At 38.3% G+C, this 21,022-nt stretch overlaps 1 protein-coding gene across 1 annotated transcript in view; it reads left to right on the forward strand.

Annotated features, from left to right (window-relative positions):
* The first annotated feature begins 926 nt into the window (after positions 1 to 926).
* The window catches only part of ABCA12 (ATP binding cassette subfamily A member 12), a 169,507-nt gene continuing 149,411 nt past the window's right edge, over positions 927 to 21,022 (forward strand). Inside the window, exons 1-2 of the mRNA XM_080799565.1 lie at positions 927 to 1,308; positions 14,845 to 14,938. Coding sequence (XP_080655691.1) covers positions 1,240 to 1,308; positions 14,845 to 14,938 — 163 coding nt within the window. The 5' untranslated portion in view covers positions 927 to 1,239. The remainder of the gene's footprint in view (positions 1,309 to 14,844; positions 14,939 to 21,022) is intronic.

Raw genomic sequence — 21,022 nt, forward strand, 5'->3', positions numbered from 1 at the left:
GCACATTGTAATATATATGACTTTGGCAAGCAGTCAATATTTATAGTAGACTATTGAAAAATTGTCTCGAGCCAGATTGTGGAGGCATTGGTATTAGAGAGAATAGGTTGTCATTAAGGTGTTAAGCAAGGTTACTCCTGGAAACCTTTATGCCAGTGTTCTCCTTCACATGTATCCTGAAATCACAATTAAAATTACTTAATTAGAAAGTACCTTGAATAATTTAAGCATAGAGCCTTTTTCTTTTCTCCCAATTTATGATAGACTTCTTTTACTGATTTGGATATTCAAGTGCATGAGAACTCTGCTATATCATAAATTCAATTATGTCCTGGGTCAGCTCATGTCTTCTTTAATGATAAAAGCCTAAAACAACATGGCTTTCCTGTAATGGATACATGAACCCCCATCCCTCAAATGAGGGAATCCATTGTATGTCATTTATGCCATCTACAGCCTACCTTTTATTTTCTGCAATTTGTTTAACCTAATAGATTATAACAGAAGGTGAAACCTAGCCAACGTAGTTATTTCCCTCCAAATCAAAGCATTCAGCTTAAGTCTAGGCATTGAGACTTTCTCCATAGGTTAGGGTTCAGAGTGTTTTAGCTGAGCTTTGCCTTACTGAGTTAAAACATCTTAATGACAATTTAAATATTATGAGTCACTGGGCCAAGAGCCTGTAAAATGCTGTGTCCTGCCTCTGCTACAGCAGACACTCTGTAGAAAAGAAGGCAAGAGAATGTAGGACAAGTCCTACTGGCCTGGCAAGAGTCCCACCTAATTCCTCATGACGTGTCCAATGCAGGTGACACCTTCTGGAAGGTGTGGATAGGCAGTTAATTTCATGGAGAGTAGGAGGTGTGGTTCGGCTTTTTTTTTTTTTTTTTTTTTTTTTACAGTAGGGCATTATCTGAATGATACTCATTCTGTCTTGAGGCTGAACTTCATGCAATATGCAATAACTGGATGTTATTTTAAAATAAGCAAAGCCACTGACAGGTCTGGTCTGTGTTCTTGTTGCAGAGGAAGAGTTGGTTGAGAAGTGCTCCTTGGTCAAGGATTAAGCCAAAGGAATAACTGAGCAGCAGAAGAACTGTGGGTTTCTTACCCCAGCCCTCAGGAAAGCTATGCCGTGAAAAGGCTTTGACCCACTGACACTGCAAGTTGGACAAGGTACCAGTTCTTCTGTGGAGTGGAGGAAAAGAAAGGAATTCTCTTGTTTGTGGTGTTTGAAGGATGGCTTCCCAGTTTCATCAGCTTCGGGTCCTGGTCTGGAAAAATTGGCTAGGTGTCAAAAGGCAGCCGGTGAGTAGAAAAAGGGAAGGGGGGTTCCCCAGGGGCAAGACTCCAGGCAATCCTAAAATGTGATGTTACTAGAGGTAAAAAGAGAGGAATTTCAAGCCATTTTCTAAAGTGGGAATGAGATATTTAGAGAACATCCCTATATCTGTCTTACAGCTAATGGGGCAAGTCTAAACATACCCCCCAAACTGCTTTTTGTTTCAGTAAATTAAAAGGGTGAACCGGGACATGCCCTGAGCAAAGAAAAGGATACACTTTGTTGCTGGCTGCGTTGGAACTAGTGTCGAATTCTAGGTTTTAGGCCAAAATGCTTTCAGAACTTTTCTTAATAAATTTAGTTAAAAATGAGATGAAGGAAAATATCAGATGAAAGGAATAATAAATGGGCAGAAATGCATTTGAAACTGAAAGTGATGGAAAGCTTGTTTGAAAAGATACAGAAAGGAAATAGCTTGAAGGCTGTTGGCATAGAAAAGCTTCTACAAAATTTCAGTACCTAAAAATTATTTATTAGAAATGACAAACAAGAGTCAATATATGTGCCATGCTTCAGGAGTGTTATTGAATCACTTAATTTTACAGCTACAGTCTGTCTACTCCATTTATTGGTACATCTTTTTTGTGCTCTTACATTCATGTTTGCTTTTGAAATTACAAAGCCAGCTATTAGATCCTCATCAGATAGGGTGTAGGGAGATTGAGAAAGGAATTGGCTTCTTTGGGTTGTCACATATTCAGGAGAATGTTTAAAAAACAGAGAAATTTAAGAAGGCACTCCAGATATTTCATTTTAGAGTGGTAATTCCCAGCCTCAAATGAATAATATAAATATCATGCAGATAATGGGTGTCCTAGAAACGAACATTTCATCTGTGTACCTTATCTCACTCTGAGTTTGATGGCAGTGCCTGACATCTTACTTGAGTGTTCTGATGTATATATTGAAAAAGAGAAGGAATGTTCACTCACCTTTGTGAATGTGGTGATAGGATTTAAAAATCACAAGATGATACGTGATTGCATAGGTGTAGAGTTTAGACATAAAATTTTAAATCATTAATATTTTTTAGTTAAATCATGAGCATTCCTTTTCAGTTAGAAACAACACAAAATAAAACCTACCATATTCCATGGTAGGTTCTATGTGAAATTAAGCAGGAAAAGAATCTGGATAGGTGGATGTGATCAAAAGGTGAGAGTTGGATTCTTGGTTCTGCCTCTCAAAACTGCATGACCTGAGTAGCATACCCGTTTCTCTGAGCACTGGTTTTTCTCTTTGCAAAATGGGCCCAGGGTCTACCATACTTGTCTCATAGAGTGGTAAGAACCAAATGTGCCAGTGTATTTCAAAGTGCTTTGCAAATGGTGGACACTTGGCACATAGATTATGGATATATTTGGAGTGATGTGTGTGTCATATTTTATTCAAAGTAAGGGTAAAAGGAAATCCAGGAGAAGGGATTGTGGGAGAGAGGAAGAAATATACAGTACAGTTCTTAAGTGATGAAAACTCACTAGTTAAAAATAAAAGCAGAGAGGAACTGAAAACATGTCTGTTGTTGCTGATAAACTGGATGCTGAGGTTTTATATTTTCCTTACAACTCCATTTTACCTAAAAATTAAAAAAAAAAAAAACCCTCAGGTGAATACATTTTTTTTCATTGAGAAATTTTATCTTTAGAAACTTTAATAAGTTCTTTCCTTATCAAAAGGAGCTGGGATATCAATTTTCTACTTTAGAGTTTTTCTCCATTTTAGTCAATTTCTACTGGATATGGCATATTTAAAGGAGATGGAATTCAGGCATGCTAATACATTTTCACCATGATACCTTGTATTATTCTTATGTAGTCAAAATCCCTAAAAAGTCTCTGGTAATTATACTTTTGCCTAAGGAAAGAAAATACATCATCTTTTAGCTCATTTGGGGACATCAGAGGATTCAGATCTTAAGACTACCCTGAGACCCAGGACAGGTTAAGTGTTGGTTGCAGGAAATGAAATCAGAAATAGTTCTGAATTTGGGGAAATACAGAAGGCCCACTTGAATCCATTATGATCAACTAGAGGGACACAGGAGACCTTTAGAAAATGGTGGTGCCCATTTCAGAACATGGTGGCGCCCAAAGGAGAAGGAAAAACAATCCTAGGTGGAGGGCAAGAGGGCAAAAAAAGGTACATCCATTTTTCATAGCTTAGCTCGGGCCAGCCCTATTTTCTGCCCTTAGAAAGAAGACTTGGGGACACAGGTGGAAAGGATGTACATGTGGTAGGGTTAACAGGGAAGGATGAGACAATGAAGAGGTTGGAAAGTTAGGATTAAAGACATAAAAGACGTGAAATGAAAAAATGTGAAAATAGAAAATATTAACAAATTAAAAGAGAATGTGAAAAGGAGAGGTATATAAATTTGAGGAGAGGACATAGTCTGTGTGTAGCAACTGGACTTTGTCATCACCAAGCAATTATTTAAAATGCAAGTATTCTTATTTCTCTCATAATCTTTCTGAATGATACTTTAAGAAGTGTAGTTTTATACCTAAGAAAATAGAAATGAAGTTGTGGGACATTGGAAATTTATAGTCTTTAATGAATGTTAAAGAATAATCACTACCAAGACATCCTCCTCCATTGTATTTTTAAGAGATTCTATCACAGAGCAAGATGGTGGGAAGGATAGTCTGTATAGGAAGAAGTTAGGAATCTACTAATGGAGAAACAAATGACACACAAGGGAAAAAAACCCAAGAAAAACAAATATATAGTAAAAATAATAGAGTGGGGATTACTGAGGAAATACATTATAAAAATATATACTAGAATAGAAAGTGAGAAAAAGAATTTCAAACACCTACATAGTTTAAGAAATAGAAAGATACTGGGATAAGCAAAATGTTGAGTTTGGCTACAAAAAAAAAAAAGGCAGGATCCTCGATTTTGGAGGTAACCTCCCTCAAAATTGTTCTGAGGGTAAATGTTTCTCTTTAATTTTTTAATAAAATCAAACATCAGAATTCTGAACTATTTGGGATTATCTAACAATCTAACGGCCTTAATTTTACGGGGCCCAAGTGAGCTCAAGGAACTTGTCCGACGTGACACAGTGAGTTTAAAGACTCAAAGTCAGATTTCCCCCAAAAGAGATTTATTCTTTTCACTACCTCCTGCTGCCTCCCTCCTGCCACTGAGTTGAATTTCCTTTTCCAACATTCTTGGATCCCTACTCAGAGTTCAGCTTGCCAGTGAAGATCATATTTGCTAAAGAGTCCTTAGATATTGCTGTTTTTTAGTATTAATGGTTACATCAACTCTCAATTAGATGGCAAAAAAAAAAAGAATGCTAAAGGAGTGGGAAAAAAATACATTAAGCACCAACAGAAGTGTTAGGTAACACAAAAAATCAATTAGATGCAGTTGCTATCCTGCTGGGCTTGCAATTTAATTCTAGAAATAATAAAAAAATGAAGATACATTCCACTGGAGATGGTTAGCAACAGGGAGGCTCACCTAATGAGATGCTAGTTAATGATAGGAAACTGAGTCCTGGCACGGCAGAGACTGCAGGATGAAAGACTAGATAGTGCAAGATCGGAGTTTATCTTTCGTTGAAAGATGATGAATTCTAAATCAGCGTATCAAGGATTGACTTCAGATCTCTATAGAAGTGGAATCTAATTCCAGACTTAGCGACAGAAGAAGGAAATTTTACCTTGAGCTGTTTATTTTAATCTAACTGTTTGGCTAGGGGGTCACACTTCAGCTCAATTGGCAATAGAACCAGTTTTTCTATCACAGACATTCCCACAACTTGACTGATTTCTAATACTTTAGGTTTTTTTTTTAAAGATTTTATTTTATTTTATTTTATTTATGTATTTGGAAGAAAGAGAGAGCAAGCACGCACGTGAGTGGGGAGAGGGGCAGAGGGAGAGAGACACAGAAGCAGACTTGACACTGAGTGCAGAGCCTTGTTCGGGGATCAAGCTCATGACCCCAAGATCATGACCTCAGCTGAAATCAAAAGTCTGCATTTAACCAGCTGAGCTACCCACGTGCCCATGATTTCTAATCCTTTGGCTGAAGTTTGATAACTTCCTCCCCAGTCCCCACCTTGCTCATATAACATCCCCTCAACAGTGTCTAGAGAAAGAGGAAGTGCTAGCTTCAAAATTTTGGAGAAGTTGGTCTATGCATGAAAATAATGTTTTGACTGAAGCAATTTAGGATTAAACTGTAATCTCCAATTTCTAAATTGGATTAAAATAAACTAGATCCTGAGCAGTTTGGGGCAAATACCTGATCAAATGTTCCAGGTCCATTCACCTCTTCCAGATCTATACCATTTATTCCCTTAATCCCTTTAAAAAAAAATTTGGATCTTCCTGTTGATATTGGTGCTGGCCACATAGCAGACATGCACATTTAGTTTAGTCAAACAATATAAAGCAAACGAGGGACACCTAGGTGGCTCAGTTGCTTACGCATCCAACTCTTGATTTTGGCTCAGGTCATGATCTTAACAGTTGTGACATCAAGCCCTGTGCTGGGCTCTGCACTGAGCTTGGAGTCCATTTAAGATTCTCTCTCCCTATCCCTCTACCCCCACCTCCCGCTGGCACACTCTCTCTCTCAAAAAAAGAAAAAGCAAATGAGATGAAGATGTTTTAGAAATGAGAGTGATAGAAAAATAAATTAGCTTAAAGTCCTATAAAGGGTGTTGTTTTACTATGCATCATAGAAAATTTACCAATCTCAAGGGTGCTTGGTGGCTCAGTTGGAGAAGTGTCTGCCTTCTGCTTAGGTCATGATCCCAGGATCCTGGGATTCTGCTTCTCTCTCTCCTACCCGCTCTTGCTCTGTCTCACTGCCTCTGTCACTATCTCTGTCACTACCTCTTTCTCTCTCACAAATAGATAAATAAATCATTTTTTTAAAAAAAGAAAGAAAATTTACCAATTTCCAAAATGTATTATAATCTGTAAGTATAGATCTCAGAAAGTGTCCCCTATCCCAGTTTTTAGATGAGTCATTTCTATGGACGGCGGTGTTCAGTAGCAGAAAGCCCAATTAACTGAGAGCTCTTCCACTTCTGTTTGCTTGTTTTGGGGGTGGAACTAAGGTTTATTCCAGACTAAAATACCAGCCTCTTACTTCAGAATGTGAACCTTGGAATATTCCTGTTACCACCAAGTAACAGTCATTCTTGATTTATGGGACGATGCAAAAGGAAAGGAACAGGAGAGGAAAGAAGAAACAATGTACTTTATATGTGGAAATCTGGGCAATTTTTACTTTGAAGCTTGTAATAAAAAGTTATGATTCTAGGGTCGCCTTGGTTACATAGTCCTTTGAGTGTCCGGCTCTTGATTTCATCTCAGGTCATGACAGTCTCAGGATCTTGGGATGAGCCCCACCTTGGGCTCCACACTGAGCTCAGATCTGCTTGGGCTTCTCTCTCTCTCTCTCTCTGTCCCTCCCACTCATGCTCTCTCTTTCTAATAAATAAATAGATCTTTTTTTAAAAATTTATGATTCTAGGTTATAGGACAATCTTTAAATGATTTTCAATGAAAATCATTTACACCGAACTAATAAAAGTATAGTGATCTTGATCAAAGAGAGTTTGTACTATATCCTGCAGTGATTTGACTACACAGCTTAATGATTAACTCTGCAGGTGCTGAAGCCAGGCTCCCTGGGTTCAAATACCAGCTCTGCCATTTAATGGCTTCTGGAATGAAGGCTTATTTAATCTCTTTAAGATTCTGATTTCCCATCTGCAGGAAGAAATGAGGTGATTATATTAAATGAGATAATGCATGTTAAGTATTTAACATAGCATCTTACATAATCTAAGCAGTCAATAAATATGAGCGATTATCATTTGGATGATGATATTGAATTGATACTAATTATAAGACCACTTGACAAGAATTCATCCTGGGAAAGATATTTTGAAATCATATTATCAGAGAATTGTTGAAGGAACTACCCCAGAGGAGAGGGGTCTCTATCTATTCAAATACTTGCAGAATTCTCATGTGAAAAAAGGGGCCAAACTACAATGAATGAGTGTTAGTTTCAGGAGGGAATATATCACCTTGATATGAGGGGGAAAAATCAGACAATGTGAGTTGTCCAATAATGAAGTCTCCTGAAATAATGAACCTTCTAGTCACTAGAACCATTCAAGTAGAAGCTGAATAAGCCATATGGCAAAGATGTTTTCCCTAACTTTTGATATACCAGTCATTCTGGACTTACTTCTTTTCCTGAAATATTCCACCCTCTTTCCCATCTGTGGGTCTTCACCCATATGGTTCCTCTGCTTGGAAGACTCCCACTTCTTTCTCACATCCCATCCAACACACATATCCTATCTTCTACCTGACCCTTTCTCATCTTCTAGGTTTTAGACTCAGTCCCCTTCCTTTATCTTCCTTTTGCACTCAATGTCCTGTGTCTTAGCATCATCTGTTACATTTGATTATAATTTTTTTAATGTTTTCCTTCCCTAAAAGGTTGAATTTTTTAATTACTCTATCCTCAGTACCTGGTACACAGTAGATGCTTAATAATTTTTTATTATATTATGAATGTAAGTCTCTCTAAGACCATGATTCCATGAAAGAGAATGGAAAATCTTCATCTGAAACATTTTATTTTTATTGATTTTCAGAATTAGGCAAAAGAATCCCCATTGCATCTTGAAAATTGTACTGATACTCAGTATCATTCATTTCAGACACAAGCAACTTCAGACTGCCCTAGTGCAAGGGACATAAACTCAAATGTCTGTACAGGAAAAAGGAATAATATGACTGTGTGAGGTGGGCCAAGCATAAGACAGTAAGGAGTGGTGACATTTATGAGGAAGACTAGATCGTGGATCCCCTATTTAAAAGAATTCAAATAGTAGTAGTTTCCTCAAAGTTTTAAATATATGGTAACACTTATTAATTTAAAGTTCACCTGTATCTTATTTTCTTATTTACTTTCAGTGAAAATGATTTTTTTAAAAGATTTTATTTATTTATTTTACAGACAGAGATCACAAGTAGGCAGAGGCAGGCAGAGAGAGAGGAGGAAGCAGGCTCCCTGCTGAGCAGAGTGCCTGATGTGGGGCTCAATCCCAGGACCTGAGATCATGACCTGAGCCAAAGGCAGAGGTTTTAACCCACTGAGCCACCCAGGCGCCCCTGAAAATGATTTTTAAGAGTAATAAAAATGGTGGACACGAATAGATTCAGATGGGCCAGCAATAATTAGAATAAAAGATTCTGAAAAAGTAATGGTGTATGAATTCTCTAAAGCCGAAATTATGTGCTTTGCTCTGATTTTTCAGAAAATCAGATTTGAGAGGTTTTCAAAAATTTGAGAGAATAGTTCTTAGCAAACGCAGAGGCAAATGTTACTAGGTAATTAAAATTAGTTAATAGGTACTACAGACTAGCTCTAAATGAGAATTTTGGAGTGAATTTATATTTGGTTCATTCAAAGAATTTCTTAAGATTCAAACTTGAGATTGAGTGGATGGCTTTTCTCACTGCAGGGTCATTGAAATGTGTCCTGCCATCATCCTTAATTTCCCAAATCTTGTCCCCTGTGTGCAATGGGATAGGGTTGCTGAATATGAAACATGTCTGTTTTTTATCTTTTTCCTTGGCTCTTCTTCTTTTCTCTTTTGCTCTTTTTTAAAAATTGGCTCTGCATTTTTAAAAATAATTATTTTAAAAATAATTTCTGAATTTTAAATTGTGAAACAATTTCAAATTTTAAGAAAAGTTGCAAGAACTGTACAAATAACTTTCTTTCTAGAGCCAGTTAAGATTGATGCCCCATTACTTTGGATACTTTAGTGTCCCTGTTTTACAAACAAGGACATTCACCTACTGTCAATATCACCATCAGATCTTTAGACACAATTCAGGCTCATCAGTTGTCCCAGCCATATCTTTTATAACAAAAGATTCCAGTTCAGAATCACGTTCTGAATCCAGTTTTCATGTCCCTGGTCTCCTTCGGTCTATAACAGTTGGTTAGTCTTTCCTTGACTTTCATGACCCTCACACATTTTGAACATTTAAGACTGTTGTTTCCTTATTTTTAGACTCTGGCTATTTATCTTTGGCAGGAATACTTCAAAAATGATGCCATGTTCTTGCACCTTTGCCTCACATCAGGAGGTACATAATGTCCCTCTGTCCCATTTTGGGGGGCATCTATTTTGAGACTCTGTGCATATCCCATTCATCATTAAACTTCCAATTTATCTGTTTGTTTATACTTATACCTACACAGATTCCCAGATTCTTAGTTTATTCAGTTAGATGTAATTTTTTATTTTCATAATATTATATTTTCTTACTGTTTAAATTTGGCCAGTGGGTCAAATTTGATGCTCAAGTTTGTGAGAGGCTTATATCTGTGTCCTATTGACATCCCCCTCATTTTCATTTTCTTTTTTTTTTAAGATTATATATTTTTATTTGAGACAGAAAGCATGAGCAATAGTGAGGGGTGAGGGAGAGGGAGAAATAGACTCCGTGATGAGCAGGGAGCCCGATGTGGGACTCAGTCCCAGGACCCCAAGATTACGACTTGAGCCAAAGGCAGATGCTTAACCAGCTGAGCCACCTAGGCACCACTTCCCATCATTTTCTGACATTCTCTAAGCAGTGTATCTATCACCTTTCTTCTTTCTTTCTTTCTTTGTTTCTTTCTTTCTTTCTTTCACCTGTCTATCTATCTGTCTAATCTCTGTGTCTGTATCTATTCTATAGCTCTGGCTGGGCTTGGAAACAGTAGGTATTTCCAGGTTGGGACAGAGAAAATACATGATGAGGCAGAAACAACTTTTTGGAAACCAGAATAAAAAACAAATAAACGAATTTTACCCACCCATTTATTATAGCTATGTTTTATGTCTCTTAATGCATTTTGGAAACCAGGCGTTCCTACCCATATCTTTAATTCTAACCCAACACTATAAAACTTATTTTCCTGTTTTTATTGTTAATAATTCCCATGATGGATAGTGAGAAACCTGGCTCCTCTAATGGATAATGTATTTACTTTTTGGTCTACCTCCCTGTGTTGAAACCAATTACCTGTTTCTCACCCTAAATAGATACCCTCCTTACCCTCCTGGGTTTTGACCTCCCATGTCTGACTTCTGGACTGAGTGTTTTCTCTTCACCTTGTTAGGGACCCACCTTCTTCCCTGTGTTACTGTGGTGCCTTCAATCCTAGTGTGGACTAGCCTTTCTCTGGGCCTCAGAAAAGGATTTTTAGGCACCGAATTTTTCCGGAAGGGAAAGGGAGGAGAAAAAGAACAGAATGGGACATCTCAATGGAAATAATCCCTGGAGAAATAAGAGACAAACTATTTAGTGTGCATATGCCTTTAGATGTCAAGAATGTGGGGTGGGGGTGGAACACAAAAATAAGGTATAGAGACAAATGTGAGATAATTAAAATATTAGCAAAAATATGAAACTTTTGAAAACTGCTTTTCCCTTAGTTTTCAAGTAGCCCCAATATCTATATGTGTAAAATCAATAATCAGCCCTTTTCTGAGTAAACAAAAAAGAGTCATGGCTCATTGATTTAGTATTTGGATACTTGACACTGCATTTGCTTCTAGGTGGTGTATGACAATATTTAGAATGGTGTTGGGAGCAATCCTGCTGCTATGAAAATTTAAATTTTGTTTATTTCTTGCTTTTGTGATTAACTTGTCAACCTTAACATTCCCAAGATCACAGTGTGGAGGGCTTCGTGTTTATTATCCTTCTAAAATGCAGTATGCAGAAATGTTCTCCAAACCTCTCTGACCTAAAAATCCCAGGGGAAATCTGTCAATAATAGAGTGCTTATAGGCTTGCTGTAGTTTTTTACCTATAAGAGAGTCCAGATATCTTAAACTATTCTGATACAATTTGCATTTTTGTCTGGATTTAAGTCATGTCTCAATTTAATTTCATTATCAAAACGTCCTCATGGAACCATCAAATTAGATCAATTGAGAGACAATTAAAAGATATCCCATGACATATGCCCTTTATTTGGATGTGAACGTACATTTGTGTTGGTCCAGTTGGTCCCAGTTGCTCACTGAATTCTCATGAGGTTGCTCTAGAAAATGAATAGGTGCTCCTGAAAGTAACTATGGGGCACTAAACTTACTCAGAATATATTTTTTTAAAGAATAACTATGACTTCAAATATAAAGCCAAGAAATCCACAAACATGAAATTTTTAAACCCCAGTTCTTCATAGTCTACATTTCAAATGAGTCATACAGAATAAAAATGGTACCTGCATCTAGGTCTTTGAAGAGCAGACTCTAAGTTTTGAATGTATCAGAGACTAGGCTAGAATAACACATCTTATATCTCTACAACACTCATATTTTTCTTTCTTTCTTTCCTTTCCTTTTTTTTTTTTTTAAAGATTTTTATTTATTTGACAGAGAGAGACATAGCAATAGAGGGAACATAAGCAGGGAGAGTGGGAGAGGGAGAGGCAGGCTTCTCGCTGAGCAGAGAGCCAGATGGGGGACTCAATCCCAGGACTCTAGGATCATGACCTGAGCCAAAGGCAGACGCTTAACAACTGAGCCACCTAGGCACCCCTCTCATATTTTTCTGACATGCTTTCTGTAAGGCATTATTTTTTCCTCGGAGTAGGATGATAATGAAAACAAAAAAATCTAGCCTAAATATCTTGATATTCAGATCCTTGTTCCCTGCTTTGCTTCCCAACTGGGTATGTGACTGTGGGTAAGTTAATGGATAAGGCTGTGCTAATCTTCTGCACCACGGAGAATAAGAAAGAAAGTTGGAGGGCACCTGGGTGGCTCAGATGGTTAAGTGTCTGTCTTTGGCTCCAGTCATGATCCCAGGTCCTGGGATCGAGTCCTGCATCGGGCTCTCTGCTCAGCAGAGAGCATGTCTTTCCCTCTCCCTCTGCTGCTCCCCCTGCTTGGGCTCTATCATTGTCTCTGTCAAATAAAGAAATAAAAATTCTTTTAAAAAAAAGATGGATCAGGTCAAGTCTTCTTAGCCTCTTTGTGCCATGGATGTCTTTGGCAGCCTGGTAAAAGCCTATGGTCCTTCTAAGAAGAGTGCTTTGAAATCAATAAAATAAATAGAATTGCAAATAAAACCAATTATACTGAAATTCAGTCATTAAGGTACTAAAAAACAAATGTATGATATGGTAGCACGTGTTTCTTTATTATAGCACTAAATAAATAAGTAAATATGGCAAACCTGTAACTACTATAATTTTTAATTGTCACTCTGACTAGAAACAGACCTTTGAGGTATCTGCAACAATACTAATATGATTTGAAAATATCTGAGATTTTTATTTGTGACAAAGTCACAGGTACTTCCAAGAGCATTATGGGTTGTTGCCTACATTCGTCATTAATGGAAACGCTAAATTTCAATCAAATAGTGGAGAAACTAAAAACGTATTTTTTTTCCTGTCCAAGTTTTTAAATGCCCTGAATTCTATCCATTCATTTGAAGGAACTTTCCAACAGAAATATTCTAGGACTTTATCTACAGTCCTGCTAGTTAGGTAAGGTGGCATACATTTAGAACTGCTAGACTCTAAGTGTGGTTCACGGACAGCAACAGCAGAATCACCCACCTGCAGCTTGTGAGAAATGCAGAATTTCTCTGCCCAACCTCAGATCTTCTGAGTCTGAATTTGCATGTTTCCAAGATCCCTTGGTGATCTGGTATGCACATTAATGCTTGAGAAGCACTGCTACAGATGTAGCTGTTCAGCCTCTCTGGGACCTTTTCAGCTGTGATCAGACCAAGTATCCTAGGGTTTCTCCCACTTGCTAAAAATATACCCTTAAATCTGCAGTCCAAGAAGTTGGTTACAGGCCTTTCAGCAAGGACAGCAGTACTGTAGACACTCAATGGAGATTTTCATAGTCAACTTAAGGATCAATAATTGAACAGATCTAGATTGTTTTGGAGATTTAAGGAACCTCAGGCAGTAGTTTGAGATTTGTCAGAAGCCTGTTGTCTCTGAAGTGGTGGGGAGTGGAGGAGAAGTGGTAACAAGTCTGCATAACCAGGCAGAAACATAGTTCCAAGCTGAACTTTATTAAGTACAGGGGAAGCAGGAGAGGGAGGTTCTTGTCTCATGGAGTCCGAGAATGAACCTGGCCAACAGGGGAGAATGAGCAAAGCGATAGGACTTTATTTATCAAGGAGACAGAAAAAGATCGCAAGAGTGAGAGGCGTCCTGACCAGGTTTCCAACATGGGCCTCCACTGACAGTCTTTTATTCAGAACTGACCAGGGAGCTTATGGCCTTACCATTCCTGGGAGGTCTTGGTTCAAGTAACAACTGGTGATAACATCTTTAATGGCTTACTTCTCCTTTGGGGTCTGGTCATTCTTTGTGGTCAAGATGTGACTGCCATAAAAAGAACCAAGAGCCCACCTCTGACGTCTAGGGCAGGGTGATCTGGTTTATTCCCTTATCTCTGGTTTCCTTAAGTCTCAGGATTTCAGGGACTTTTGTGAGCTTAGTCATGTAGTCCCCTACCTATCCCCCCTTCCTAACTCCGCTGGTCCCTTACTCATTGGCAGTGTTTGTTCTGTAGGGTTTGGTTTGAGCACCATAACTGTTTGTGTAGCACAGTTGATGATCTTGAGAATACGTGTTTTTCACTGCTTTGGAGCCAGTTTTATACATATGTAAAATATTAAGTATACGTCTTATGAACTGAATCATGTCTATGTGGGGAGAGAAGCCATTCCTAAAGTGTCTTACGGTAAAATCCTCTAATAGAAATTTTGATGCAGTGTACATCTGTTGAGCATCTGTTTTGTACCAGTAGAAATTCAGAAATAAAGAAGACACTTCCTGCCATAAAAGAATTGCCAATTTATTAAAGCCAAGAAAAAAAAAATAGGTATATAGATGATAAGAGTATAAGTTCTATGATAAAAGCAGACACAAGATACTATTTATAGTGGCACTACTTATAGTGCATAGACAGTTAAGTTCCCATTTACTCATCTACTTATTGACCCGTTTATTCATTCATTCCTTTTTACGCATGTGTGTATCATACACAAATCTCTATGGCTAACTCTAGAATCCTGACATTGGAAGTGGTAGGTAAGATAGGTCTAGGTTGGGATTATTTTGGGGTTTTGTATGCCCTGTTTAGAATGTTGAACCTTATCCAACAAGCAACTAAAGATTTTGAAGTAGGGAAATTACTGATGAGATTTGAATTTTAAGATCATCATTCTTGGGACAGTCATGAGAGGTGACTCTAAAGGGGGCTTCAGAAGCTCATTTTAAGGAAAAAAAGCATTCTTGTGTTCACTTCAGGTTCTCCTGTAGTCTTAAAAATATCTCATTTCCTTCTAATTAATAGTATTTACAAGCAAATATCTGGTTTGTGTTAGACTTTTATGTATTGTACTTCTTGCCAAGTTTTTAGTTCAGCAATATAATTAACATTTCTTTTTCCTGTCATTATTTTGCAGCTTTGGACCCTTGTCTTGATTTTATGGCCAGTCATTATTTTCATAATTTTGGCTATTACCCGGACCAAATTTCCTCCAACAGCCAAACCAACTTGTAAGTAAATGAGATTTGTTTCCCTAATTTTGGGATTATTATTTTTTTTTTCTTTTAAAGACTTACTTATTTGAGAGAGAGTAAGAAAGGGAGAAAGCTTGTGTGTGCACAGTGGGGAGGGGCAGAGGGAGAAGGAGAGAGAATCCTAAGCAAATTCCTCACTGGGCATGGAACCTGACACGGCACTCGATATCGTGACCCTGAGATCATGATCTGAGCCAAAATCAAGAGTTGGACACTTAACTGACTGTGTCACCCAGGCACCCCTAATTTTGGGATTCTAGTTAAGATTTATTTCGGTACCTCCTTAATGTCTTATTCTAAAATTTTAGTAGTGTTTCCACTTGGAAGTATTTGTATAAATACTTAGCCTGTTTTTTTCTTCCAGCTTTTTGAATCAGTTAGAAAGGTGAGCCTGTAATATTTATCTAAAAAATTATGAAGCATGTAGGAGCCACAATATATTTTAATCTTTGTAAAATTTTGACTCATTTATTATTCACCTCATAAAGCTCATTATGGTATGTACAACACAAACAAGCAGCAATCTCAAGCTAGAACATCCTTTACTTTTGTATTGTAGCAGAAACCACAGGCTGATATTTGGTCACCTGAACACATGAAATGCAGAGTACTATACAAATCTCTTATCTCTCTTTAGGGCTGGTATGAGTGGTGCAAATGTATCAACACATTTCATTTGAAAGAACATTGTTTTCCAGTCAATGCTATTTTAGCTGCACTATTTTGTCATCACCCAGTTGAAAAGTAGGCACAATGCCATCTCAGGCCATTGTTTTGTTTTGGATCCAGAATGGAGATGCAGGAAAGACTCACAGAGGTCCTCAGAACTGAGGGGGTTGGGCCTTTTTAACCCCAGTGATCTGACTGGTGGTGTTTCTCCTTTTGTTCCTAAACCTTGGAGCCAGTTGTCTTGGTAGACGAATGAGGGTTAGGTGAGGTGCTTGAGTTTTACAAAGCAGTCATTTTCTGAAAAGCTTCTTGTAGACCAAATTTCTGCAAATCAGATTGTATTTCAGATAAATTGTGGTAATTTGCCATATAAAAGAAGACTATACTGAATTATTTGTAAAGAGAATAATGAGCTCTAGTGACTTTTAAAAATAAGTGTTTTTTAGTCACCGAGCCCTAAGAAGTAAGATGACAGCCATGGCGGAATCGTGATTCACATACAATAGAATAATTTGGAAGAGAACATCAGTTCAATTAGTGTAAAGTATTTAAACTCTTGGTGCGAGAATAAATAATTCCTAAGGTTTGAAAAACACCTAACCATTTCTAAAGGACTTTTGCTCAAGTTCTTATGCCGTTGTTGTTGATGAGATTTTATTAGGTTGTTTATAAAAGCAGCATAATTTTGTTCTCTTCATATTGTGTGTATATTAGTTCTTTATAACAGATTACATCCATTGTGTATTGTTGAAATTTATGTGCTCTTGCCTATCTGAAGTAGCATGGACTTCAGAAATAATCCATTCAGCACATACAGACAAACACTCTTTGAACTACTCTGGTTTAAAATGCTAATTATCAATTCATTAATGACAGTAACAAAAGGAGTCTGTTAGCTTCTTTCAACAACTTATTTCTACCAATTTCTTATTTATAAGGATTTTTCAGTTATGCAGTAAGTTCCTCTTATAAGACAGAGATATAAGGTATGTGGGTGAATAGAATTAACTGGTGCTACCTGATGGGATTTAGAGATTTGGGAGGAAATCATGGAGAGCTCTTACAGTCCCACTAAATTATGAAGAAAAAAATTGGAAAAACCATGTGATGATTGCCTCAGAGACATTATCTTTAAAAGTTCTGCAAAATCACAATGTCCAGAAGGAGATGAATAACCACCTTTTACGATGGACGTATGATCATATGCTCATAATAGTTATGAGGTGATTGTCTTTACGTTTGTCGGTAAGAGAGAACAGAATTATAGGGAAGTTCAGACATTGGAAGTGTTTTTGCTAGTCTCTCAGACCTTATAAGACTCAGTTAAAAAGTAGTTTATTGTTTACAGTTCACAGAGGAGAACACTGGGACCCAGAGAGAATGTAATTTGCCAAAATTCAATCATGTGGGATAGGAGAGAAGGGTTTTGGAAACTACCTTTACCTTTGGAAAGAGGTAAAGAGAGATTTGGGAGAAAAAAAGAGAGGAAAATATGAGATTTATCTCATATTTTACCAGACAGCCAAAATACAAATTGTGTCCAAAATATCAACTCATTGTATAATCGGTCGAGTATAAAGTATTTTATAATTAAAGGAGCTGTCCGTACAGCAAATTAGAGAATCTAAAACTAGTATGGATGTGGTTACTTTTTTCCACCCTGTCTTGTGGTAGAGAGGGAGTAACTCCAAAATGAAAGTTTGGATTCAGAGATTTTTTTTTTAAATTATTGTTGTTTTTGTTTCTCATATCTATTATAGTGAAAGATTAAAGTGAGTTCATAATAATAAATGGCAAAAGTAAGTATTTCTTGATCTCATATGTGCCAGATGCTTTGGGAGGTAATGGCAGTGTTACTCAGTTCATCGTGGAGAAAACCAGTGCACAGAGAGAGTAAGTAACTTGACCAAGATTTCAGTTAATAAGTGATGATGTCAGGATTTGAACCTAGGCAGTCATTCTAGCCTCTAGTTTTAAGCTTATGGAGTCACATTTCTTACATCTAGGAGTCAGTACTTATTTCTTGTGTTGAATTATTTATGTTTCACAAAAGCAGACTAAAAGTTAGAGATTAGGAATATGAACACCTCATCTCTGTCTCTATCATGAAATGAGGAAATACTGGGGGGAAAGGTGCAGGCCGGTGTATGAATCAAAGTTATCCTAAATATTAGTATTCAGTGGAGAATGCTGCCTCCCTCTGACTAATTCTGCAAGAGTCACTGTGGTTGTAGTATCGTGGAAATCAGGTCCTGTTGAACAGAGTTACAACTCTTCTGGGCTACAGTGACTGCTTCAGTGCTCGTTGGGCAACAGAGAAATGAAGAAGAAACTCCAGGCTACACCCCAGCTGAAACTCAGCTATGATGAGAAAGGAGTTGTCATCCCGTGGGCACATTCTCCCAGAATAGCTGGGCAGGTGTGTAGGCTGGTGTATCATACAGAACAGATATGATGAGTGACTCAAAGGGCTCCCTCCATAGTTTTCTTGACTGGTGGGTGTCTGGAGAAGTCTTTGGTTGAGGATGGAAGCTGCTGCAGTCTTGACTATGGTGAGCCCCGTGCTGATCCTGAGACTGACTTCTGGCATTGTCTGCCTTCACTCACGCCCTTCTGTGTCACCACAGACAGCTCGGGGAACTAGCTTCTGTAAACAGTAAGTCCCAGGTAAGGAAAGCTTCCCAAGCCTGGCAGACGGGCCAGGATGCTTCTTGTTCACGTAGAAAAGAAATGGGCTGAGCCTCCACATTGGAAATAGTTCCAACCTCTTGTAATCTGTACATGCAGTAACTTGTCAGGAGGCAGAGTTTAAAGCCGAAACATCATGCTCAGGAGCAAAGACAAACAAAACAAAACAAACCCTCCAAAACTCATTTAGACTAAGCCCAGCCATAATGTAGTGTTATCTTTGTCTCCTTTCAACACGGGCATACCCACCAAGTGCAGGCAAGCAGTTCCTAATTACTGCAGAGCTCACTACTTTTCAAGAACAGAAAAAACCCTGCCATAATGAGATAAGTAGACTCCAAAACTTGTTGTCTTGCCAAATAAGGAGTCACATTTTTTTTATGAAGTTAATGAAAAACAATATTTTTCAAGTGGTTGAAAATACTTAAAAGCACAATGGAAGTGATACTGTGTAAGTATGGCCATAGCCTGGATTATATTCTGATCTTCTCGAGGCCATCACTTCCTAATACCTCGCCTCCTCCAAAGAGAAGAAAGCCAGCCCATGTCACATCTGAAAATGAGCTGTTGGAAGGCAGGAGCCAACTGCCAATTGAATTATATCCAAATGTGTGCTAGCACAGGCTTATCCCAAACACTACCCATCTGGGTGGGACTCCAGAGCTTCGGTAAATGCACGATCGCTATGACCAGCCTGTCTTCTGACCTCCATGTCTTTTGTCTCCAGGGATGCAATAAAAGTAGTAATAGGGGTGACAATTTCTTGAACACCTTAGTACACGTCAGACACTATGCTGAGTACATCACATATATTTCCTTAGTGGATGCATCATCTCTATGAACTATGTAGTATGATTGTCCCAATTTTAGAGATGACAAAATGGAGGCACAGAGATGTTAAGTAATTCACCCATTTTCACATGGGTACTCTGTGCCCAAGCCTGAATTTTAAACCCAGTTTTACCAGCAGATACAGTCGTCGTGTTCAGGTGGTGACCGCCAGCAATGGCAATCCCAAGGTCCAGCTCATTTCAGTTTAGAGCCCCTCCTTTTCCTCCCTTATACCACTTGTTCGCAGTACCATAGATGGAGCATGGCTGTAAAAGTGAACTCAGTCAGCTTTTCTACTTGTCAGCAGCTCTAGGAAAAAAAATGTGAGAAGGAAGATTGAAGTTATTGATTAATTGGTGGCTTGTGGAAGTCCTGGGTGGGGCTCTACCTGTGGTCCCTGAATTGTTAGGAGGAAGCTGTTGTGTGGGTTTATGTTGAAAAAGCCGATAAGGCATCTTACTGGTGAGGGTTGTGAAAGTCAGAGGAGCCAGGCTTTTTCTGGCCCTACTCTTGCTTCTGACTTTTCCTGTGGCGTGTTTTCAGGGAAGGGACAGCACATGTGTGAGGACAGGGTCCGCTGTGGGGTACACCGTGCTGCCCAGTGTGCTCGTGATTTAATAGTAATAGCTGAGGTACCCATAATAAATAATTTCCTTTTCTATTTTGATTGGCTCAAAATTAATGCAGGTTTTGTTCTGGGAGGCCCAGAACTCATCATCATTCATCTCCTGCCAGGTGTTGCCCCATCCAATTTCTCCATTCTCACTTGTGCCAACAATACCAGGCAGTCTCAGGTTAGAAACGTCTGAGTCATCCCGAACTCCTCCTGTTCCTTCTTCACCTCCCATAACCATGAGCCTTCAAGACAGAATCTATCTTGTGAAATGTGTCCTGGAGTTACCCCTTCCTTTCCATCCTTCCTGTAGTCCCTTGGTTCAAGATCTCATTGTATTACGCCTGTGTTTCTTCAACAGCTTTTTATTTTGGGGGTGGGGGGCACTCTGGAAGCCCAGCCTGGAATTCTTCCCATAGTGTCACATCAGATAATCCCTTAAAGTATTCTTTGGGTCTATAAAGTTTCAACTCCCCTTTATCTTACTTTCAAGGCCTTCATAATCAGGATTCATTCAACTTGCTGCTCAACGTGCTCTGCAGTATGAGGCCTTTGCCTAAAGAGTCAGTGTCCAAATGTCTTCCACACATCCTGTGCTTGTTCCCATTGGATATACATGCTCATGTCTCTTCTAACTTGTCTATCAAAAGACAAGTTCACATCTAAGGCTTACCCTTTTGCCTTCCCTGATCACTCAAAACTCCAATTATTTCTCCTTTATATCTCTCTTGTGGATGTACAGGCTAATGGTGGTTTTTGAATGCTTTATGCTTTCATCTTGACTCACTCATTAGACAGATAGCACATTAACAGCAGAAATCATGTCACAGCATCATACTAATGTCAGATACAGCATGATTCCTACCAGAGAGAACAAAATAAGAATGTAATATATCATTCAGAATTTAGTGCAGTTTGAAAGATTGGGGTGATTGAATTATAAAATTCACCCAGAGATGCATCGTAATAAAGCTCAATGGGAATCTGTGACAGGTAAAGGACAAGAATTTAGCTTCCTTTTGGTTTGGTTTTTATTTCTCACATCCAGGTAAATCTGACTGTGCCATCAACAATATCTCTAATGTTAATATTGGCACAAGAAAAGGTATAAAGCTCCCCCTTTCCTCCCCAGGTAGGTAGATCCACCTGGGAATTTCCCTCACAAATACCTAAGAGTTCATGTGAATATATACAGATTATCATGTGGGAGAGATTTATAGTTTGCTTCTTGCCTCAGTTTCAGAAAATGTTAGAGCAAC

Source organism: Martes martes (genome assembly GCF_963455335.1).
Source record: "Martes martes genome assembly, chromosome: 3".
Classification (NCBI taxonomy): domain Eukaryota; kingdom Metazoa; phylum Chordata; class Mammalia; order Carnivora; family Mustelidae; genus Martes; species Martes martes.